We start from the raw sequence: 26,055 nt of genomic DNA, 5'->3' as shown, positions 1-26,055 counted from the left end.
TTAAGGCAAATCGTGAACATATCAAACCTGCTCGTTAATGCTTGTCTGCAATTTTCTAGGTTCAAACGACAGTTTAGAATTTAGGTTGTTAGATAAAGTTATCGAGATCACGACAGTGGATCGATAAGCTTTTATGTTTGAGTTCGAAACCTGCATTTAAGTTGTGCCCTGAATAGTCATTTGATTCTCATCTCTGAAACTCCTGCAAATTACCTTGATCTAGTGCTTGCTTTAAATTTGAATTGAAATCGTTTTTAGCTTGTTTTTACTTGTCGTTAACGTTACAAACAAACCATCTTTCGTCTTAGCTTTAATTCAATTCTCGCAAAGTCATAGAGTAACATTGGTCTTCTGGATTCCGAATCCTTTATATTACAACTACATCACTGTTCTATTGCAGTAGAAACTAGGAGTACATCCAGTGTGAATCAAACGTCTGGAGGTTGCTTTGATCCGGAATACAAAAGCTTATACCTTTTTTTACTCGAATGAAATGGTTTCTTGAAACACTGCAAAGAAAGGTAACGGTGAAGATGAATAACAAAAAAAAAAACAGAGCTTATATGGTTTTTTAGATGAATCAGAGTATTAAAGGGCTTACCAATGTCGAAGTTTTCCATTTTGACAGCCAAGAACAGCAAAAGGAGAGTACTTTGGACTGTTGTTTAACCAGAGTTCATACAGCGATTGAAATCTCAGGACCTTTATTCTCATATCACCCAAAATTTGTTACCAGAAAGCAACCTGGATTTGTTCAAATCTAAGGAGGTTAAAGTTACATAATTTCCAGTACATTTTTGTTAAGCACGGAAGATTAAAATCACAAGTGTTTTAGAGAATTCATTGCTTAGGTCAGGTGTAATTTATCCTCTCAAATCTAGGACTTCCAGATTTGAGAAACTCTCATACTCCTTTAGAATTTAACCGGAGAAATGGTTCATGGAGAGTATTATGTAAGGAAAAATAGTGGTTTAGTCCCATAAATCAACCAAAAGCCAAAAAGGGGAAGTTGTAGATATCCCTTACATTAATCTTAGGTTACTCAATTGGCTAAGCTCAAGAGCTCACGTTCCTTCCAAAGTATATCCACTAAGATCCCTAAAGAAACACGCAGAGATCTGAAAAAAAATCAAAATTGGTCAGAATATAGAGACAATAATCATCCCATTCTTCATATCTTAGTGTAACAGAGGAACTTACAGAATATGTAATTTACCGTCAACACAAATAACCCCTGATCAATAACAGAGATCATTACCAGAAACATTCCAATTTGCAAGAGTTCCACGAGTTCCGACTTCACTCTTTCCCAGAATTTCAGCTATGTGAATTGTAGATTGAATCAGAAACCGTAAAATAGGTGGAACATGTTTTAGAGGCATAGATTGGAATACCTTTCAGAAGTGAGAAGATGAGAGGAAATCCCTGAACTTTCTCCGTTGGCAGCGATACTTTGGCGATGGGAGATGCTTGACGTGGCTATGCCTCAGCTAAGACTTGAAATTAGGTTCTCTTTGAGATTTTGTACATCGGTGGAGACATATCTCGCGATTCATTTCCACATTTATATGCCACGAGAATTGAAGGTTTTGGAAAAATTTATATTCCGTTAGAGAATTGCAAAAGGCTTGAAGGGAGAAAAAAAGGAAGCACAACAGTTAAAATTTTGGTGTACACGTGGTGTAAGTGATGACGTGGCGAAAAACTGGAGAGAATTGGTTAAGTTTTATAGTATAGATTATGTGATGCCTAGGAGAAACGATTGAATCTGAGAGTATCAGTATGAGACCGGGATATGGTAGTTAATATTTGATTCATTAATAGTCCATATAAAGTAAATGGTTAACGTGGACAACGTAAGAAATAAATGATTTTCTTGTTCAAACAAAATTTAATTCATTGATAGATAAGGTAAATGATTTACATGGTCAGTGTAACAAATACTGTAAGGGATTTTCTTGTTCAAACAGTCAAAACTACAATTTATTTATTTCCATATGAAAGCATATAACTAATGGCTATATAATGGGAACATCAATAGTCAGAATTCAAGTAAAATCAAAGAAATAAAGCTTTACTAATTAAAAAAGAAACAGGAAGAGATGGCTCATTTGCATCCCTATCCTCCATGTGAGTCGTCAGGCTGCACCGATCCAAAGTGTTGTGCTTTGGGTATACTTTCGTTCTCATCTTCGTTTTAATTTTTACATACAATATTTTTTAAAAAGATAATTAAATTACTAACAGAAGAAAATAAATATTAAAATTTTCAGGAGAAAAGTTTGAGTGGCCAGAACTTGTTGGAGAAAATGGAGAAATGGCCAAAATGACAATCGAAAGAGAAAATCCAAATGTTTCAGGTTTTATCTTGCCATATGGAAGAAAGCGGATTGAAGACTTTTGCTGCAACAAAGTTTTTTATCTTTGTAGGTTCCAAGGGCCATGTTGCAATGATTCCTCAGATCGGCTAGGCGGCTAGCTAATCTTTTATAAACCTATCATCTCTATATGTTTTACCCTTACTAATAATAAAAAAAATCATCAATAAGATATCGATTTACTATAACTTCTTTTTTTTTTCTATATCCGGAAGTAAATTTCAGGCCCTTCGGGCACAGACTAATCTCTCTTAAGCTTAGCATTCTTTTCATGTAAGTCTAGTAGCAGTCTACATGGTTGGATGGCTAAGAGTTAATAATGTGATAATTCCGCATCTATGGAGACTCGATCCCTGGTCTAGACCCACAAAGTCAAATCTTCCACTAGAAAGGAACCAACCCACTACCACCTCTTGGTTACACTACAAGAAAACAATCGTTTTCCAATGGTCCATTACGACGGTTTAAAAATCGTCGCAAACTTACAACGATTGTACGATGATTTTACGTCAAACCAAAAGAACGTCGTAAAACCGTCGTACAAAAAAATCGTTGTAACTTCGACGTACAATTTACGACGATTTACGATGAATTACAATGATTATACATCGATAACGAGAGATTTGATATTAATTGCAAAATCGTCGTAAATTAGATGTAACATTACGACGAATATACGACGACTTATATTCGATGTACACTTACGACGATTTTACGTCGACAAAGAAGTTAGGTGAAGAACATTTAAAACATGTGTTACCTAACTAATGTCGATGAAATATTTTATCGCATAATCGACGTAAAATCGTCGTAATATTATTGTTGAATGTAAAAGCGATGTAAAACATCATCGTAAAAGCGTCGTAAAGTCCGATATTTTGTTATAAATAGATCGTCATTCCTTCTTTCATTCACAACACATCATCATTCAAACATAAGAGCATTAGCATCCTGGAGACCCATTTTAGGTCTCTTAAACCTTAGTATAGTGTTGTAAATCCTGATATATTGGGTTGTCCATTGCTGGAAACCCGAATTAGTAGTTATTTCTTTGAAAAAAAGAAGTAATAATATTAAAAGGTTTACTCCATTCACGTGGTTAGACGTGACACGAGAGACCGGCTCTTTTATTGTCTAATCAACAAAAAGAGATAGTATTTTGAGTTTATTTCAAGATGTCTATATACGAGCTAAGAAGCTAGATGTATATGCGTAAAGATTCAGATGGATCGTTGACAGAAGAATTCAAGAACGGGTTAGAAATATTTATGTATCAGGCTACAAATATGGAGAGAACGAAAGATAGCGGGAAGATGTTTTGTCTTTGTTTGAAATGCAAGAATACAAGGTATACACTAACCAAAACCGTGTAGACGCATTTATTAAATAGAGGGTTTATGCCATAATATTTTGTTTGGTATCTACATGGAGAAGGATATGGCAGTAATACTCATGGGAATGCTGGTAGTAGTAGTAATTATCAAAGACATGTTGATTTTGATGAATCGAATTATGGTCATCAGCCTAATCAGTATCAGTCTGATCGAAGTTTAGATCATGATAGGATGCATGAGATGGTGACTGATGCATTTCATGAAACGCATACTGGTAATGCTGTTGAGGAACCTAATGTAGATGCCAAACAATTTTATGATTTGTTAGACAATGCTAATCAGCCAATCTACAAACGATGTAGAGAAGGTCTGTCTAAATTATCGTTGGCAGCTAGGATGATGTCAATTAAAACAGATCATAACCTGGCTGAGGTTTGCATGGATGATTGGGCTGATTTTCTGAAAGAGTATCTACCGGAGGATAACTTGGCAGCAGCAACATACTATGAAATACAGAAGTTGATTTTTAGTCTTGGTCTACCTTCTGAGATGATAGATGTATGTGTTGAGAATTGTATGATTTTTTGAAAAGATGATGATCAGCATGAGGAATGTCGATTTTGCCAAAAACCAAGATACAGGCCGCAAACTGGTGGGCGTAAAAGGATACCGTACCAACGTATGTGGTATCTCCCTATAACTGATAGGTTTAAAACGGCTTTATCAATCTGAAAGGACAGCTGCATCAATGAGATGACATGCAGAACATACACAAGTAGATGGAGAAGTTGTTCATCCATCCGATGCAAAGGCATGGAAACACTTCAATATGGTATACCCAGATTTTGCTAAGTTCAAACGGAATGTCTATCTTGGTATGTGCATCGATGGTTTTAGTCCATTTGGTATGTCTGGTAGACAATATTCATTATGGCCAGTAATCCTAACTCCTTATAACCTTCCTCCAGATTTGTGCATGCAAAGGAAATTTCTTTTCCTAAGTATTTTGGTTCCAGGTCCCAATCATCCGAAGCGAGCTCTCGATGTATTTCTGCAGCCACTCATACATGAGTTGAATCAGTTATGGTATACCGGCGTTCGCACATATGATTGTTCTACGGGCAAAAATTTTACTATGCGGGCTGTGCTTATGTGGATAATAAGCGATTTCCCCGCTTATGGTATGCTATCAGGATGGACTACACATGAGAGGCTATCTTGTCCTTATTGTCTTCATCGAACTGATGCGTTTCAGCTAAAACATGGTAGAAAAACTTGTTGGTTTGATTGTCACCGGAGGTTTTTACCGGATAACCATCCATATCGGAGGAACAAGAGGTTATTTATGAAGAACAAAAGTGTACATGTCCATCCACCCGTAAATTTAACAGGAGCTGATATACATGCGCAAATCGAGCATTTGGGGGCAGAGGAAACAGTAACGCGTGAGGGAAACTGGCACACTCCTGCAAATATGCCTGAAGGTTATGGAGTTCATCATAATTGGCACAAGAAAAATATCTTTTGGCAACTACCCTATTGGAAAGATCATCTGCTCAGACACAATCGTGATGTCATGCACATTGAAAAAAAAATTTTTGATAACATCATGCATACAGTTATGAACGTAACGGGAAGAACAAAAGACAATGGTAAGTCAAGATTGGACTTGCCTGATTTATGCAACAGAAGTGATTTGCATATACTGAGAAGTGGGAAAGCATCAGTTCCTGTATTTCGGTTGAGTGCAGATCAAAAGTCAGCATTGTTCAGATGGGTTTCTTCTGACGTTAAATTTCCTGATGGGTATGTTTCTAATCTTTCTAAATCTGTTGAGAATGGGGTAAAGTTTGCAGGGATGAAAAGCCATGACTGCCAAGTGTTTATGCAACGATTAGTTCCATTTGCATTTGCTGAACTCTTGCCCAAAAATGTCCATGAAGCTGTTGGAGGCATTGGTGTTTTTTTTCGGGATCTTAGTACACGAACATTATCAGTTGATGTAATATCACAACTGTCATCAAATATTCCAATCTTGTTGTGCAATTTGGAAAAGATCTTCCCACCATCATTTTTGATGTTATGGAACATCTTCTTGTTCATCTCCCTCACGAAGCAGAGCTCGGTGGACCAGTTCAGTACAGGTGGATGTATCCGTTCGAGCGTTTCATGAAGCATCTTAAGGGTAAAGCCAAAAACCTAGCTAAAGTGGAAGGCTCAATTTTGGCAGGAAGCTTGACGCAAGAGACTTCGCACTTCACTTCGTACTATTTTGCACCGAAAGTACGAACACGCAAAAGAGCTACTCGTCGATATGATGATGGAGGATTTGCCAAACATATGTAGTTGAGGGTGTACCTGACATATTCTCGCTGATCGGACGTCTTAGTGGAAAACTAAAAGAAATTTGGTGGTCCAAATCACGGTGCACATACATATATCCTGCTAAATTATGAAGAGTTATCATCGTACGAAAGGTACTTTTTTAATTACAGAAGAATAATATATATATATATCTGTCAGTCTTAATTAATTATTTGTTGTTTTCTCAGCACATTCATTGATGAGGTTAAAGAATGCATATATGGGGTTTCTAAAACTGAAATCAATGATCGTAAAGATCAACACTATGCCCAGTGGTTAAAAGCGCAAGTACGTATAAAATATAAATTAAAAGGCTACTTTGATATATATCCAAATGATCCAGATGATTTTCCAACATTGTTCCATGCAAAATCAAGAAATTAAAGCAATTTTTTTTCTTATTAGGTGGACCCGAATGATCCGGATGAATTTCCAACATGGTTCCATGAGTTACTACTAGGTCCGATGGCAAAAATAACTACAGCCTCCATGTATTTCACTCGGGGCTATGTTTTTCACACATACCGTCACGGTGCAAAGTGGGCGACAACTAACTATGGAGTTTGTGTGAGGGGTAAAATAGATTTTTATGGAATTCTGCAAGAAATATTTGAAGTGGAATATCCTGAATTGTTAAGGCTGAAAACTGTTCTTTTCAAATGTGATTGGTTTGATCCAACTGTTGGAAGAGGGGTACGTCTAAACAAGTTTGGAGTTATTGACGTAAACAAATCACGACGATATAACAGGTTTGAGCTATTTATATTAGCTTCTCAAGCAGAACAGGTAACATTTCTGTCATACCCCCGAGTTCGATCACCAGGAATCTCATTGGCTCTGAGGGGCAAGATTATAGGGGTTGAGGATGTTCCACTGCAACAGGACACTTGCGTAGATCTGACTGAACCAGATGTTGATGAGGAGATTTTCTTGATTGACCCTCGGAACAGACAAGTTGAAGATCTTCCCGATGATACAGAAGAAGAAGGTGATGATGAGTTTGCTGAAGCCGATGATGACGATTTGGTGGAAGACGACGGTGATGGTGACGAAGTAATAGAGGAAGATGAATCTGATTGATTTTCATGCATTGTATTTAGTGAATATTTGTTATTATGTAATTTGTAACTGTGTTTGTTTAAATTCTTTTAATGATGAAAATATCGATTTTATGACCGTTTTACGACAATTTTTGTAAACTCTATACCCTAAGTTTAGGTTTTAAACCCTGAATGAATAGGGTTTAAGCATTACGATGACTTTACGAATCAGTCGTTACATCGTCGTAACATTACGACGATTTTATGACGAGTTCACAAGCCAGTCGTAAAATCGTCGTAACATTGAAATCCAAGATTTTGAATCTTTTATATCTGATTGGTTGTAAGGTATTTCACAAATGTTTTTGATTGGTTATCTTATTTTATATGAAAAGTTGTCAATCTGATCAAAATCAGAAATTTGAAAAAAAAAACATACATATTTACAAGTTCATGCATGTTTTTGTAAATGTTAAGTAAAAGGTTATAAATTAGATAAGATGATTTCAATATTTATTATCTCATGTACTAAATCCGTCATACATGCAAAGTTATGAACCTATTGTTATATGTTAGTATAAAATAAGCTTTATGTAGTTCTTTATGCAATAAGCCTTGAAAGATTTAGGGTTTGATAACTTTTTTAAAAAACATCGTAAAACCGTCGTTACATGATCGTAACATTACGACGGTTTTACGACGAATGATCCTTAAACCATCGTTAAACCGTCGTAACGTTGATGACGATCATACATCTAACAGCTCACGGATTGACTCCAGATCCGAGATATGAAGTTATAAATGTTGGCATATTACGACAGTTTTACGACGATGTAGGGTTTAGTCGTCGTAAAACCGTCGTAATGTTAAAACGCTATGAACATGACATGTGTCATGTCATGCACTGGTACGATTGTTATACAACCAAATCGTCGTAAAATCGTCGTAACGTTACGACGATTTTACGACTATCACAAAATCTATATAAGGGACGCGAGTTTTCCTCCTTCGTCGCTCATTCCTCACTTCTCTCTCTCTCTCTACAAATAACTCTCTCTCTCTCTCTACATCTCCCTCCTCTCCCTCCTCTCCAGCTATTTTGTAAGATTTTTAAAAATTTTTTTTTTCATTATAATTTTGTTTAATTTTAAATAATTAGATAGATATAATTAGGGGATTTAGTTAGATTCGGAATTTAGATAGGCCCAGAATTTATAATTAAATGATATATTTAGTAATTATATTTCATTAAATTTTTTAGATTATTCAGATTATATGGCTCCTCGGACAAAGAGGTTCCACTACCGACATATGGTAGATCCGGACGGTACGGCTCCGTCCGCCTCAGCGACAGGGTCCGTCATCCCGGAATCTTCGGAACACAGCGAACGGTTTCGCAACCGGTCGTTGTACCACAGCCTGCACCGCCTCCATTACCACCAGCTGAACCAGCAGCCCCAGCACCAGCCGCAGCCCCGATACAGCCTGTACCGTATGCCTAATTTACGGTTCAGGATTTTCTACTCCAACCGGGTTGTGAGAATATGAACAAACTCGATCCGGATCGAGCGCCGGAGACATTTTGGTACGAAATTTTTTTTTTCAAATTTTTTTTAAACAAATAATATTTATAATTAATTGAAATATCTAACTTAATTTTTATTTGCATTTGACTAGGTTTACGACCGACAACGCGGTCGGGCGTAACGTTGTCGACATCATCAAGGGGTTTTTCGTACAACCCCATACCAGCTGGAAGAAGCTGGATCAGGCAATTCTTGACACTTGGTTCAAGTGTTTTGCTGTAAGTATTTCTTTAAAATTTCGATTTATATTATTATCTTTTATTTTTTACAATAATTACTAACTTTTTGTTTTTTCTAGCAAAACTGGCATTGGGAAACTTCCGCACACGGAAGTGTGGAGGCGGCCTTCAAAGAGAAGGTCAAGTTCTGCCTCAACAACACCGTTTCCGACTGGAAGCGGAAGTGAGAGGTCGACGGTGAGAAGGCCAAGCCGGCGCCAATGGCCGATACCTTCTGGCAGGGTCTGGTGCAATATTGGTTGCCTCCGCACAATCCTACTACTGCCGCCAAGTGTTCCACATCCAGGTATTTTTGTGTTTAGATTAAACTAAAATATGTGTTTTAATTTAATACAATTCTAATTACTATATTTTCAGGAATGCTACTGACGATGTGGGAAATCGGAAAAACGTCCCGCACACTTCCGGTCAGATTTCTTTCGCCGGGAGACGACTTATGATGGTAAATTTTTATTAATAAGTTTTTGTTTTTAAATAATTAACTCTTATTTTTCTTATTAATAATTTCATTTTGATTTTGTAGGTCGAAGAAAACGGGGGAGAACTTCCTCCGATGACGAAGGTCTTCGCCAAGACCCATAAGAAGAGGAACGACGAATTCACGGATCCTCGGGCGAAGGAGATCTACAACGCCGCCTGTGCGCGGATCGAGGAGCGGCAGACACAGCTCACTCACAGGCGCCTCCGACGTCTCCCGGAGGTAGCTCAGTCCAATCCACCCCGACACTGACGGTGGCGGAGATGGACTAGATCTTCGAAGAGGTAAGTGTATTCTTTTTCTTATTTAGTGTAAATTTAACTTTATATTATACTTTTTAACATAATTTTTTTACATATTTTCAGGTTGCCCCTAAGAAGAAGGGCCGGGTTTTAGGGATGGGATCCATCTGTGATACCCCAGTCGCTACGGCAACTGGTCATGTCCGGGCAGCGGATCCGCTTATCCGCCAGGAGATCCATCAGATGCGGACCCAGTATGAGACGAAGATCGACCAGTTGTACGGTCTCTTCGAGATTATGGGGGCCGACAACCCGGTGCTCATGGCGCAGTTGGACAGGTTGCGGGCGGCTGGAGTTGTCGGATCATCTGCTTCATCTTCTAGTAGGCAATCACCGGTGCAGACGGACGAGGAGATATTCCGGTCTCTCGGGGTTGATCCTCCTAGAGCCGGGGATCAGGCGCCGGAAGCCTCCAACCGAAGACCCGGAGATCAGGCGGCGGAAACTTCCAACCGAAGAACCAGCAAAGAACATGTGGCGCAGGATGGGGAGCAGGACGATGACGGGATCGACATTAGTTTAGATTTAGATTTTAGTGTTTTTTGTAATTATTAGAATTTATTTTTATTTTGAATTTTAATTAAAATTTAAATTGTAAATTATTGCTTTTTTAATTTAAAATTAATTCCGAATATTTTTTTTAATTTTATTTATAAAAAAACATCGTATAATTATCGTAATATATTTATTATTAATTTATTAAACCGTTGTATATTCGTCGAAACTCTTACGACGAAGTTACGACCACCTATTCGTCGTATATTATACGACGACTGATACGACGAATATACGTCCGTGTTTTACGACGGTTTTACGACGAAATGATAAAAACTTTTACGATTGAATTACGACGAAACTTGCGTCGTATACGACGATCCTACGTCGATTTTTAACGACGAGTTTACGACGGTTTTGCTGTATACCAAATCGAGGCAAATTGATGTAAAGTCGTCGTAAGCTGTACGACGCGTTTACGACGATCTTTTTATATTGATGTGACGACGAATATAAACCATCGTAGATTATAGGACGATTTTACGACGATTTATCTATTACGACGATGAATTTACGACGATTTGGAAATCGTCGGTAGTTCATCGTAATATGGCTATTACGACGAACTAGCGACGATTTTGGCCATTGTAAAATGGTGTTTTTCTTGTAGTGTTACTATAGCTTCTTCTTCTTTGTTAAATCATAAATGTGATTTTTTATCGAAGATATCATTTTATAAAGTAAAGAAAACGTATTTTCAACAATACAAAAGAAGAAAACAAGATTAGATTATTTGCATTGTGATAATTTGTTATAATTCAAACCATATCCGTTATATCAAAACAGTCATGATTATGACAAAAGAATTTTGATGTAATTTGGAGAGTTATAAAATGAATTTTTTTTTATCGGCTAAAACCATCAACCATCTTCGGGCTTGATTGGTAGAGTTTTTACAAGAGCATTAAATTTTTTGTCATCCAAATACTCTTTTTAATCTTTACTTTCACATGCAATTTATGGCGATGGGAAGGAGAAAAAATTCTAAGCTAATTTAACTAAAAAACATCATGGGAGCAAACTCGTACAACACAACCGACCTAAGAGTAGTATAAGGGCGTATGGTTTTTAAAGGCAACACCCAGATACTCTTTTATTTCATGGCTTGCTATGCACGGGAGATAAAATAATCACCTGAAATGTTGGAGGAATCATTTCATGCATTTTAATTTCTGCCAAGCTCTAGAAGTCGAAATCATATTTTTTTTAGTGCAGCTTCGCAGAGGAGGTGTGGGCAGGTTAAACTCGACAGCTCATGGGAGCAAGATACACGAACATCTGGGGGGACATCATTTATCTCCTTACACGAAAAGTATGTTTTTATCCATAAAGTCTCATTACAAACCGAACGAGATTGGCTCATCGAGGAAGATTATTTTGAGAAGCTGGCTGTAGCAATACCAAGCATTATCTAAATATTGTTTTGTAGTCTGGTCCAACTAAGCTTATGCAAGTGTAACTCATGTCACCAACCACTCAAAAGATATGAAAACAAGAAAATGTAAAAGTGGATAAGCTTACGAAAGAAGCAAAATTACAGAGAGAGTAACGAGCATATCGAAATGAAACCAACATGTAAAGAGCTAACACTCATGTAATTTTTAAGAAAAACTACCGACTCGAATGTAAAATATCTTTGAACTCAAATCGTTTATAATATTTTGAGGATTGATTCGAAAAAAAAATGAAGAAACTAAAAAAATGTATGTAATGTTATGTGATTAGCACAATGTGTCTGATAGATGTTATTTATAAATAGTTTTTGGTGGAATGATAATCAGTTGAAGATCCATCATTGTGATTAGGCAGGTTGACTCGTGAGTTACAAAGTCTTGAGAAGAGAGCGAAGTGGCAAGTGAATATATTCATAAATATTATTTCGTTGCAAAAGGGATATCAAAAGTCCAAAATTAGTTAATCATAGGAGGAGAATATATAGTTTGGTTTCAAAACATAGTGTGTGGAACAAGAAATGAAAGAAACCAAGATGATATAATTAACTCTGATCAAATCGTAAAATATTGTAAATGTCCTTTCTCTTGCTTCTTCTACCACCAACAACTTCTTGAAGACCCTTCATCTTAGACTACACAGTGTGAGGTTCGCAAGTCTCAGATACAAAACTCACGGTGCATCGATCCTGCAGGTCAAGATCTGACATTTTACTTCCAAGGAGGAAACAAGGGGCAAGAAAAGGGAAAACGGGAGATTTTTGATACCTTCCAAGTCAAACCAAGATCCTTGAAACACTGTTCGACAGTCTTCTCCAACACAACATCTTCACAGAAGTGGGAAATGCATATCCGATCAACAGAATCCTTGAACTCTTGCAGTGATGAGCCTTCCGCTAAGACCTTCTTTCCGGTTTTCAAAATGTAGCAGCTCAAAGCATTGTTGATATGACCCAATAAATTCGTCTCAGAGAACAGATCATACATCCTATGAAGGTCCTCCCTGAATCTCTTATCCATCATCTCCTCAAAACCCTGCAACCACATGTGCTTGCTTAGAGGGAAACTTTACTCACAAAATTAATCACAGAGACATATCAAGAGAGAAAGAAAGGGCTTTCTTGTGAGGACCTTTTCAACAATGGCAGAAGCACGAGCACCCAAGAGTTCCCTCTCTACAACATTAAGCAGCTCATCCTCGAACACTCTAAAAAAGTAGAGGGTGTGGCATTTTTCCTTCTCCTCACACAACCTTCGCTGCAAACAATCACCCAAAAAAAAAAAAAAAAGAGAAAAGAGTTAGCTACTCCGGGGTTATGCAACTACAAATCCGTGAAAACAGCTTATATGAAGAAAGGGAAGAAATGTAACCTCGGCATACTTCAAGTACTGTGGAAGGTCGGATTGCCAGGACTTGCACAGCTTCCGCAGCGTAAAATTCAGCCGCACACTCAACAAAAGGCTTCTCAAAGAAACGAGTCGCATAGAAAAAATCCCCTCTAAACATAGCCATAATATTCTTTAGCAGGCTCACGTCAACAGATTTGCCTGATCTGGTGGTGAACAAAGGAGTGAGTAAAACTCTAACAGTACCTAATAAAATAAAAAAAACTATTCCAATAGGCAACAGCTCATTTACCTTTGATCTCTAATGAGTACTACAATGTTGGAAAGAACCTTGTCACAAAGTTGAGAGGCCAAGCAGAGACGTGTGGGGAAAAGCTCAAGACCCAACTCCCAAAACGAACTTTCCCGGACTCTCTGATGAGCTTCACTTCCGGCCAAAGTGCAGAGATACTCCATCTTGCGGCAATTATCCAGCTAACATTTCTCCATGAGTGGCAAGAAAACGGAGGGATCATCATTGCATTTCCCTTCTAAAGACTGTAGGTCTGCAGAGATGAATGTCCCACACTCCTCCAGAATCATATCGTAAAGGGTTGCTCCTACCTTTGAATCCTTCCATGCGAGATGAACAGCCTGGTTGATGCAACAAACAGCTTAACAAGTCCCTTAAAGAAAGAAGAATAATCGTCAAAAACTTCTAAAGAACATACGTTGAATATATCAATGCTGATGAAACATTGTGGCTCATCGAGGAAGATGCTTCTTATAGCTGGCTTTAGCTTTCCCCAAGCATTGTCCAAGTAGTTAATTTTGAGGTCTACTTTAGCTAGAGATATTGAAAAAGAAAAAGAAAAAAAAAACACAAACACAAACAGAAAGATATTTATAGACACGAAAACAAAATACACAGACAAAAAAGTTTTGAGAATCAATACGTACTCCATTCAGGGATGGCGATCTTGAAAACACGTTGAAGAGCAGTTTTCTTGTTAATAGGACCGCTAAAACTGGTTGAGCATCTCGTGGATTGTGGATTCACCATAGCCGATTCGGAACCATGAAAAAACGTACGGATCTTCATTGCGTCTGATGGGCGGTCTTTTATTGATTGCCAATTGTGAAGAGAAATAAATCTCAGTGGCAACACTATCCACATATCCAGCAGAGACAGCGTCTGATGACATCGGGGATTCTGATTTCGACATAAGAACGCAACTGAAAGGAGGAAAGACTATAAGACGGTCGGATTCGCTAAAACCAAATCGGCCAAACGAAACCCTAATTGTATAAAACCAAACCTTGCGTGTGAGGGTTGTTTCGAACAAACAACTGATTTCATTTTTAACGTTTTATTGGCAATATCTCATTAGAAGCCCAAAACATGTAGTTTACTGGCATGTGGTCTGTGTGCGTATTTTCAGGGACTATCCATGTTACCGGAAGGATTTCAAGACTCTTTCCTGACTCCCATGGTCTTCATATTCATCTTTTGATGATACCATATATTGCTGCAATTATACTGGTTGGTTTTTTACTCTGTTATCACAAACTGTGTTACATTATTAAAGACTTGTTTAAACACGCCAAAAACCGTATCGCTATACCTATGCAGCTATGCCTAATCCTACTAAAATTAATTTTTTATATTGTTTTGGCTTCAGTTGCTATTTTTAATTTGTCAACATTGAACTATTCGTTAACCAAAGCAAAAACATTGACCTATAATCAGCTTAGCTAAACATTAGGTTCATAAACACAAGGAACACGCAAAAACCTTATCCTTGTCTATGCCTAATCAGATTGGTTGATCTATTATTTGTTTCTTTTTTAGGTTGAGCTAGACATGTCAATTCTAAACAAGTTTCTGGTTTTCAAATCTAATTTCAACCTTTACATGTAAAAAGTGCCAAAAAAAAAACCAATGAATTTTTTTGGTAAGACTCCCTCTGAGTTTATTCTCACCAGCACTCTCTAGACTTGTTCTTGCAATCAATTTGACCTATCTTGGCTTGGTTTCCAGCTTTGCTACTATTTTACTGTTTTTCTTGTGCTTAATATCTAAGCTCACTTTTCTACTTATAAGCATGGCAATTTTTTCCACATTTTTTCTATACCAGAAATGCCATTGTTCTATGTCTTGTATCATTGTAGTCTCCTAATCAACAAATGTGTGAAAGTTTTGGTAGTATGTAATATGTTCACTACCATATCAATTCTAGGAGGGTCGCTAAGCCAGTTCAAACGTTAAGATGAAGTCAAACAAACTATGAATACACCTCTAGCTTATTGTTGATATGTGATATCACACAAAGGGGCAAAACAGTAATTTAGATCGGTAATTCGGATTTTATTAATATCAGATCAGCGAAAAATACAACTGAGTTCGTTTATGAGAGTGATAAACGAACTAAGACTTAGGAAACTAAGAAGCTAACAATATCTTGAATTCTCTGTCTCTAAGTCTCTTCGGATTTTATTAGGTCCTCTAGTGTCGATTCTTCTCCTTTTATATATGTGCTTTCAGTCGGTCTTCGCAAGACATCTCCTTGATATGGGACCGAGTTTTTTTCTCTCTCGAGTTTCATTTTTCGTTCGGGAACTATTCCTTTTCTACTCGAACTCAGGATCCTTCTTGATTCCTTTGAGAAGGTCTGACCGACTTCGTGATAATGAGCCATGTTCGGTCCAGGAGTTTGTTGGGCTCAATCTTCCCGGTACAGTTCATTCGTAAACTAAATTTAATTCGTGCCGATCTCAGTTTGTACTGAAGAAAATCGAGGGTGCAGTTTTCACCTCCAACACTTATTACAAGTTAAGTTTCATACTCAATCAACCTTGAAACCGAATTTCTGTTAGTAATGATATATATAGGCTTGTCAAAGTGGACAAATCCATCTACTTAATCTATTTTGCAATTTACTAAAATATTTTTTCGACCAACCCGTAAAAAATACAATTTTAATTTTGAAAATATAGTTTTTTTATAAAATAATTGAATTGATTTTCGAAAATGTTACTAATTAATTATGAAAATACAAATGAAAAAATATTGCAAAAATTTAAATAGATTTTTTCACATATATTGATTGATTATTATTTAAAATAATAGAATATATTTTAATATTTAATAAGTAAAGAAACTAAATACACTTTTGATTTATATCCATATATATTCAAAACAAATTTGTAAGTTTTTTTTTTAACTATCTCTTACAGAATATTTAATTGAGCTTCCTATATTTGTAAAATTTATTTATGTAATATATTATAAATAAATATTCATTTATGTAAAATATTTTGTAATATTTTACAACAACATTGAACTTTTTACAAGAGCATTAAACTTTTTATCATCCAATCAAGTTTTATTAGTAAAACATTTTAAAAGGTATTGGGAGCTTCCAAATACTCTTTTTAATCTTTATTTTCACATACAATTTATTGCGATGGGAAGGAGACAAAATTCAAGCTAATTCAACTCAAAAACAACATGGAAGCAAACTCGTACAATACAACCGACCCAAAAGTAGTATAAGGGCGTATGGCTTTCAAACGCAACACCCAAATACTCTTTTATTTCATGGCTTGCGATGCACAATAGATTATCGACGGAAGATAGAATAATCACATGGAATGTCGGAGGAATATTTTCATGCATTTTAATTTCTGCCAAGCTGTAAGAAATCGAAATCATTTTTTTAGCAGCATACTGCATATGCTTCTTATGCCACTGACATACTACTTTTTTTTTTTAAAGATAATTAAATTACTAACAGAAGAAAATAAATATTAAAATTCTCAGGAAGAAAGTTTGAGTGGCCAGAACTTGTTGGAGAAAGTGGAGAAATTGCCAAAATGACGATCGAAAGAGAAAATCTAAATGTTTCAGGGTTTATCTTGCCAAATGGAAGGAAGCGGATTGAAGACTTTTGCTGCAACAGGGTTTTTATCTTTGTAGGTTCCAAGGGACATGTTGCAATGATTCCTCAGATCGGCTAGGCGGCTAGCTAATCTTTTGTAAACCTATTATCTCTATATGTTTTACCATTACTATTAATAAAACAATCATCAATAAGATATCAATTTACTATAACTTCTTCTTTGTTAAATCATAAATGTGAAATTTTTTTTATTGAAGATATCACTTTATAAAGTAAAGAGAACGTATTTTCAACAATACAAAACAAGAAAACAAGATAATACAAAATAAATAAACAAGACAGATGAGCTTGTGACATAAGTATTTAAGTTCAATCTTCATGATATCAAATCAAAATCATGTATATATTTTAATTGTTATGCAATTTTTTAGTGCATTTGGATTGTAGTATAATTAGGAATTAACCTACACATTGTGCGCTATAATGTTTTCTAAATTGTCTTTAATTTTAATATTTTTGGTTAAATTCAAATTAGTGGCAATTAGATAACAATATATAAATATATAAATATTACACAACCGATATTTACCGATATTTATTTGTATATATATCTACCGAATAAGATTTTGAGCTAGTTTTGTTATGCAATTTAATTATTAGTAGTTTTTAAATGTGCAAGTGATATAATGTTAATATATATATATATATATCAATATGGATTAGAATATATATATATATATATATATCCATAAAATAAGAATTTAATTGTGATATTTTATTAGAGATCAACTATCATTTTTAGTTAATAAATTCTATAATATGTGTTAATAATGATATATATAGGATTGTCAAAGTGGACAAATCCGTTTACTTAATGTATTTCAAAATTTAATAAAATATATTTTCGACCAATCCGTAAAAAATACAATTTAAATTTTGAAAATATATTTCAGTTTTTTTATAAAATAATTGAATTGATTTTTGAAAATTTTACTAATTAATGATGAAAATACAAATGAAAAAATATTGCAAAACTTTAAATAAAAATTTTCACATATATTGATTGATTATTATTTAAAATGATATAATATATTTTAATATTTAATAAGTAAATAAACTAAATACACTTTTTATTTATATCTATATATATTCAAAATAAATTTGTAAACTCTTTTTTTAACTATCTCTTATAGAATATTTAATTGAGCTTTCTATATTTGTAAAATTTATTTATTTAATATATTATAAGTAAATATTTATTTATGTAATATATTATAAATAAATATTTATTTATGTAAAATATTCTGTAATATTTTACAAATAAAAGTTCATTTTTGTAAATATCTACTTAAATAATTATATAGAGATGTGCTTTGCATGTATTTTGTTATAGCATGCTTCTTCATTTATATCGCAGATTATAAAAGTTATATATGTAATTGATTCAACTATTTGAATTAATTTTGGAAGGAAATTTGGGAAAGAGTAACTTTTACAATTAACTCTACTTTTACATTTGTCTCAATGGCTAAAGATCACATTACGTTTAAAACGCTGTCGTTTGGCACGATATCGCATTACGTTTCGTTTGCCACCGCATCGCTTGACCCTTGAAACGCTGTCGTTTGAAACTATATCGCATGATGCTTCAAAAGCTATCGTTTGGGGCCATATTGCTTGACGGTTAAAACGCTACCGTTTTAAAAATCTAACAGCCGTTGTGCTTATGTTATGTAATGCCGAGGAGAGACGATTCAAAGCTCTTAGGAGTCTGAGGCCGAAAGAGATGGTAGCAATTCGCGTCTTGTCGCGAAAATTCCCAACTTTCGCTTCGATTTTCTTCCAAAACCTGACTAGAAATCCAACAATACATCGAATTTCATTCTCGTATCTAATTAAACCCAAGACCCTACACCCTGTTTCGCCGAAACCCTTCACGGTGTTTGCTGCTCAGTTCCATGACGGGAGGCCAAGGGGTCCTCTCTGGAGAGGGAAGAAGCTGATCGGAAAAGAGGCCCTTTTCGTGATTCTGGGTCTCAAGAGGTTGAAGGAAGACGACGAGAAGCTGGACAAGTTTATAAAGACCCATGTTTTCAGATTGTTGAAGTTAGACATGTTAGCTGTTATCGGCGAGCTTGAAAGACAGGAAGAGACTGCGCTAGCTATCAAGGTGATTCCTCCATGTTCTCTCTCAGGATTTTTTTCGCTTCGGGCTTATCTTTTTACTTGCGTCGCTTTTAGTTTGATTTCAGGTGTGGGTCTTTGTTTGGGAAAATTATTTGACCTGTTATGGATACTACGATCGTGTATCCGTTTGCATCATAATGTTCGATGTTTCTGTTCAGAAAATGTGGGTCAATTTTGGTAGATGCAGAGTCTTGTGAAGTTGCTCGTAAACTGTTCGACGAAATGCCTGAGCAGAGTTGACATTAGAGTAATCTGTATGCTTAAGTTAATAACTCATCATCAAGTTCAAAACTTTCCTTTATGAATCATATACGCATGTTCTCGTGGTTCTGTGTCTTTCCTAAGTCTTGTTTCTTTTGTACCTCTTAGTTCATACATTTCATTTTGTGGTTGTTAACGATTGGTTTCTTGACCTTAAACAGATGTTCGAGGTGATACAGAAGCAGGAATGGTACCAACCCGATGTGTTTATGTACAAGGACCTTATAGTATCTCTAGCAAAGAGTAAAAGAATGGATGAAGCAATGGGGCTTTGGGAGAAAATGAAGAAAGAGAACCTCTTTCCGGATTCGCAGACTTACACTGAGGTTATCAGAGGGTTTCTGAGAGATGGATGTCCCGCTGATGCCATGAATGTGTATGAAGACATGTTGAAATCTCCAGATCCGCCGGAAGAGTTGCCGTTTAGGGTTCTGTTGAAGGGGCTTTTGCCGCATCCGCTTCTCAGAAACAAAGTGAAGAAAGACTTCGAGGAGTTGTTCCCTGAGAAACATGCTTATGATCCACCAGAAGAGATATTTGGTAGATGTTGAGGTGTGTATGCATAAAAATTCTACTCTACTATATCTCAGTGTTTCTCAATTTGTTTCTCTGGAATTTGTGTTTACTCCTCTTATGAAGTTTCAGTCTTTTCACACAATAAAGTAGTTAAAAAAATCATGTCTTATTGTAGATCAGTATGAATCTTGAATTGCACGCTGAAACAATATCAACAGGAAAGGTCTGTGACTGTTATTCAATATCAACGTGCTTATGACTTGTGTGCATTGTGTAAGCTCTGAACAATAACAACAGGGGAAGTCTATCTTGATCAAGATCGAGATTGTGTTCTCTCTTGAAGAAGTAAACATCAATAGACGTTACATCACAACGAACTTATACGAACCCAAATAACGTGGAGACTATTCCTTGTTCTGATGCTGCATAATATTAGTCAAAGACCGAACTTTTGTGAAAAGATTCTAAGTTGACAACTTTTCCACATTTCTCTCTGGCCTCTCAAGTTGTTGAAGGGGTTCTCTTTACGTTATTCCTTCATGATCAATTTGGTAGAGATTTAATACTGTTTAGCAGATTATTCTACTTAATCGTTGTTGGCGTGCACGGCTTTGCCCGCGCAGGTTTGAATCCTGCCGCTCACGGTTTTTTATGTTTTAATTGTTTTTAATGTGATTATTGACTCCCAAAAAGCGAAGGCATCTGCAAACTTAAGTGCCATGCTGGTTTTTAGCTCTCACATGACTAAATCCATTTGAGTATCTCGAATATTATGTGGTCATATAGTATTATTATACTTATCCTCACCTTATTGTTGGAAAAAAAACATAGAAATTTAAGTATACACTAGATTCTAACCCCGTGCATCCGCATGAGAATATTTTTTATTGTTTAACGAATTTGTAATATAATTTGGGTTTTTGAGTTTAGATATAATTATTTTTATAAATATATTTTTTAATAAGTGAAAATATTGATTTTTGTGTTTAGATATATTTTTATAGTATTAAAATTAATTATGATTATAAAAATATAATTTTAACCCGTCCGGTAATATTAATTCAAAATAAACTATTCAAAAAACATAATTCTAACTTTTTCGTTCATATTACCGTATAATATAAATATTTGTTAAAAGTTTGAGATGTATTAACAGTATTATTTAGCATTATAGTTTTCTAAAATTTAATCAACGAAGGGAGTGTACAACTGATTTTTCAAACCACATTATAGTGTATGCAATAATTTTTAATTTTTTATGTTTTGATTTTGTATGAAAAATATATTTTCGATTGTATAATTCAAAATTAGTGATTTTAGTTACCAAAATATTTTTAACCCGGTTTTTATATAATTTTAGTTCTATGAATTTTAAAAAATGTATTTTTAATATTTAAATTATATATTTGAATTTTACTTATTATTTTATTATTAATTTGTAAATAAATCATAATCGTAAATATATTATATAAGCAACATAAATATCATATCATTTACATCATTATAAATATTTTATATTTCAAATATGACCATTAATTTTTATATGTGAATTATGTTTTATATTTTTGATAAAAATGTTTAATAGTATAAAAATTATTTAAATTAGAATCTTTAAATCAAATCTAAATTAATATCTGATTTATTATTTTTAATCAAATCAAATCAAATCTAAATTACCTATATTTAAGGAATTATAAAAATATTTAAATTAATAAATAATTTTCGAAATTAAATATAAATAATTATTAAAATTATTTTTAAACACTTAAAAAAAATTATGAGTGTTTGGAAGCAAGTACTAAATTATGACATCCACTTGACGAGACAAGGAGAACAATTTTGGTTTGGGATCAAAGATATTTGACCATTCTTTTTATTAATGTGACATTACTGGTGAAATCTTTTGATAATGACGTTAAGATCTTCCCGCCGTTTAATCTTCTTTTTGAAAATAATGTTAAAGAAGCTCAAGTACAATTATTATTGGCTCTTTGTGATCAAGAAAGGTTGGAAACTTTTAGAGAGGTGGTAAATATTGTTAGAACCCAATATTAATAAGCATTTGGACTTGTAATATTGAGTTTGTGTGTGAATAAGAAAGAAAGTTTAATAAGCAAATGAGCCTTATAAATTCATTTGAGATTTGGGTTTGAGCCTATGGAAATGAAATGTTCCTATTGGCTATAACTAAAAGTGGAAGTTTAGTGGAAGTGTATTTGTCCCACATTGCTTACAAAGGAGAAAAATCTCTTGTATAAATATGACATTCTCACAATAAGGGTCAACAGCATTGTGGAAGTAAAAGAGCATTATGCAAAAACACCTACGCGCGCCGCCGCCGCCGGTGCCGGTGCCGGGCTCGGGCTCGGGCTCGTTGCTCGTTGCATTTTTTAATTGGCTCTTAGGGCTCTTGGGCTCTATATAGCTGGGTCGTGGGCTTCTTAGTTCCTGCGAAATATTTTTTGCATATTGAAAGGATAAATCTTAGGAAATAAAAGATTGCGTCCAGATAATAACGGAAGATTTCCGAATCCTTTTACTTGCGGAAAAAGGAGAATATTTTGTGAATATTCCTTTTTCGCAAAAGCTTATTCCTTGCAGATCAAGCTGAACCTTCCGGTATAAATAGACGCCCTCTTCTCTCATTCTAGATCATCGAATTAAGAATCGAATTTTCGAATACTCCAAACACACAGCAAATCCCTCTCGTCTTAATATCGTAAGTGTCTCGAGAGTTATAGCGTAGTATTTTAGTTCGCAGATTCTATTACGGGTGTTGCGTAATAGTCTCATCCCAGTTGTATCCTGGGATTCAAAAATCGCAACAAACCGTCACACACTACGGGCGATTTATTGAGTTAAGGAAAGAGATCATATCTCGACTCCGTGTTTTCGTCTGTTTTCAATCGGTTTTCAAACTCTCGTTTTAATCTCTTACCTTAACATATCGTTTATAATATTGCTATTTTCTATTCGTGATTTCAATCAGATTTCGCGGTCTTACAATCTTAACTCAATAAATCCGCTTCCTGCTTATCGCTTGAATCGGATTGAATTTTGCGAAACAGTTCTTATAAACGGTTTTTTGAGAAAACGAGTTTTTAAAATCGATCTACAAAGTGTCTGCAAAAGTTTCTTAGCTATTTCGTAGAACTTTTGATCTGTTAAAGACGAATCTTCTGAAACGGTTTATGCGGCAGTCTTAGACAGGCCCGCAAAACGTGTTAGGGTTTAAGAACGTCATCAAAAGACGATTCTGGGAACACCTATTTTCGAGTTCTAAGAATACTTGTTGGTAATATCTGTGGAAACTGAAAGCAAATCCTTTTCGGAAAAATGCTGTTCATAGCGACTTAAACGTTTTAATCGCTGATTTGAATCTTGGTTCTCAATACTAACTTCGGTTATCTTCTGTGAACAGATTCAACTATGACTGATGGTGATGTCAACATGACTACCAATGGAAGCTCGGGTGAAGTCAGGATGCCAGCGTCGGTAACCGCAGGACTTCAGCCCGACAAGTTTGATGGTTCGAACTTCAAGCAGTGGCAAGAAAGGATGCACTTCTTTCTGTCGTCAATGCAGCTGAGCAAGTACCTCACAAAGGATCCCCCAACAGTGCCAGACGGAAACAAAGATGTTACGATTCCAGCTACTGTTGAAGCATGGAAGCACTCAGACTTCCTATGCAAAGGACACATCAAGAATCGCCTGGTGGACCAGCTGTTTGATGTGTACAGTGAGGTCAAAACTTCCAAAGAACTCTGGGATGCTTTGGAAAAGAAGTACAAGTCGTACAATGTCGGCTCTGGGAAATTCGCTACAGCGAAACTCCTCAAGTTTGAGATGGTGGATTCTCGTCCCATCATGCCACAAGTACACGAGCTGGAACTAATCTTTCAAGAGATTAGGACTGAAGGAATGAAGCTATGTGAGACATTCACGGTGAACTGCTTCATTGAGAAGTTACCTCCAAGTTGGGCAGACTTCCAGAACTATCTTGCTTACAAGCAAAAGGCCCTGTCTCTGGCAAATCTGATCTCCAGATTGCAGAATGAGTCTCTAAAACGTGACAGAGTTGGAAAAGAAGATAGTCAGATCATTATCCATGATGCAAACGTGGCTGAGTACAGGAAAAAGGGCAAAGGCAAACAGTCCAACAAGGCTGTGCCTAACAAGTTTCCTCCACGAAACAACACTAGCTTCAAGAAGCAAGGTCAAGCACCCATGAAAAACAAGTTCAATGGGAACTGCAACTACTGCAACAAGCTTGGACATAAGTCTTCAGAGTGTCGCCGAAAGGCTAAGTCTGAGAACAACCAAGCTCACTTGACTGAAGCAGACCTGTGTGCAATGGTTATAGAGGCTAACTTGGTGGAAGAGAACCCCAAGGCGTGGTGGTATGACACAGGTGCTACCACACACATCTGTATTGACAGAGAGATGTTCAGTACCTATCAGAAGTGCAAGACTGATGATCAATTGAAGATGGGAAACGTCTCCCAATCCAAAATTGAAGGTACTGGAAAAGTTGTGTTGAAGATGACTTCAGGCATGGAGGTTACTCTCAACAACGTGAAACATGTTCCAGACATGAGGAAGAACCTGATCTCTGGTACTCTAATGAGCAAGCATGGTTTTGCAATCAACTTTGAGTCTGACCAGCTGATACTTAGGAAGAATGGTGTTTTCATAGGAAAAGGTTATGTTAAGTCAGGATTGATCAAAATGTCTGTAATGACAATCCTGAAGAAAAACAAAGTTGTACCTGATTCCAAAGATTTAATTAATAAGAATCCAGTTGCTTATGTGGTTGAGTCTTCCAATATTTGGCATGAACGTTTAGGACATGTTAATTACAAGTCTATTCAAAGACTGATGAATTTGAACATGATTCCAAAATGCAAAATTAGCAAAGACAAATGTGAAATTTGTGTCCAAGCAAAGCTCACAAAAACACCATCACCTCATGTTGAACGAACTACCGAACCTCTTGGATTAATCCACACTGATCTGTGCGATTTAAAATATCTACCATCAAGAGGTGGTAAAAAGTATTTTGTGACTTTCATTGATGATTGTACAAGGTACTGCTACGTGTACTTGCTGCGTAGTAAAGATGAAGTCTTGGACAAATTCAAAGAGTACAAACTCGAAGTTGAAAAGCAACTGGCAAAGACCATCAAAATGGTCAGAAGTGATAGGGGTGGAGAATATGATGGACCTTTCAATGAGTTTTGCCAGAAAAACGGAATTGTCCATCAAACTACAGCCCCCTATTCACCTGAATCCAATGGAGTTGCTGAAAGAAAGAACCGAACTCTGAAGGAGATGATGAATGCAATGTTGCAGGAATCTGGGACACCCCAGAATCTGTGGGGGGAAGCACTGCTCACCACAAATTATATCCTCAACAAAATACCTCATAAGGTAACTGGCAAAACACCGTATGAACTTTGGAAAGGTAATGTACCTTCGTACAAATACCTGAAAGTGTGGGGGTGCTTAGCAAAAGTCGCAGTGCCACCTCCAAAGAAGGTCACAATTAGACCTAAGACTGTGGACTGTATCTTTATCGGATATGCTCACAATAGTAGTGCTTATCGATTTCTGGTACATAAGTCAGATGTATCAGATGTCCAAGTGAATATTATCATGGAATCAAGGAATGCTTCTTTCTTTGAAAACATATTTCCATATAAAGATAAGCAAACTACTAAACGCACTCGTGAAGAAAGAGATGCGAATACTTCTGTAAATGAGATGGAAGTAGAACAGGTTGAAGATGAACCTAGACGAAGCAAAAGAGCTCGTAAGGAAAAATCTTTTGGTGAAGATTTCATGATGGTCTTTCTTGTCGAGAATGAACCGAGATCTTACACAGAAGCCATGTCTACACCAGAAGCTCCTTATTGGAAGGATGCTGTCAATAGTGAGATGAATTCTATAATGCAGAATCATACCTATGAGATAACTGACTTACCTCAAGGGTTCAAAGCACAAGGGTGTAAATGGATTTTCAAGACCAAGCTGAAAGCTGATGGTTCTATAGATAAGTACAAGGCACGCCTTGTGGTGCAAGGATTCAGACAAAAAGAAGGTCTAGATTTCTTTGACACCTATTCTCCAGTTACGA

The 26,055-nt window shown here is 35.8% G+C and overlaps 2 protein-coding genes and 1 pseudogene across 2 annotated transcripts; 2 read left to right on the top strand and 1 right to left on the bottom strand.

Moving 5' to 3' along the window:
• Window positions 1-2,095: 2,095 nt before the first annotated feature.
• On the top strand, window positions 2,096-2,471 carry LOC18021250 (annotated as a pseudogene).
• A 9,801-nt stretch (window positions 2,472-12,272) lies between these two features.
• LOC18021249 (putative cullin-like protein 4) lies at window positions 12,273-14,155 on the bottom strand. Its single transcript, XM_024157606.1, is given in 8 exon segments — window positions 12,273-12,362; window positions 12,496-12,762; window positions 12,859-12,984; window positions 13,099-13,141; window positions 13,143-13,280; window positions 13,367-13,707; window positions 13,785-13,900; window positions 14,014-14,155. Coding segments are annotated over 8 exon segments (1,263 nt in total).
• Window positions 14,156-18,679: 4,524 nt separating this feature from the next.
• Window positions 18,680-20,178, top strand: LOC18021248 (protein THYLAKOID ASSEMBLY 8-like, chloroplastic). Its single transcript, XM_006404382.2, has 2 exons — window positions 18,680-19,125; window positions 19,565-20,178. Exons 1-2 carry the CDS (start codon window positions 18,682-18,684, stop codon window positions 19,952-19,954), a joined length of 834 nt encoding a protein of 277 aa, XP_006404445.2. The 5' UTR covers window positions 18,680-18,681; the 3' UTR covers window positions 19,955-20,178.
• The last annotated feature ends 5,877 nt before the right edge of the window (window positions 20,179-26,055 follow it).

The sequence above is a fragment of the Eutrema salsugineum genome, unplaced genomic scaffold (genome assembly GCF_000478725.1).
Source record: "Eutrema salsugineum unplaced genomic scaffold, Eutsalg1_0 scaffold_16, whole genome shotgun sequence".
Taxonomy (NCBI): domain Eukaryota; kingdom Viridiplantae; phylum Streptophyta; class Magnoliopsida; order Brassicales; family Brassicaceae; genus Eutrema; species Eutrema salsugineum.
This window is presented reverse-complemented; position numbering and strand designations above follow the sequence as displayed.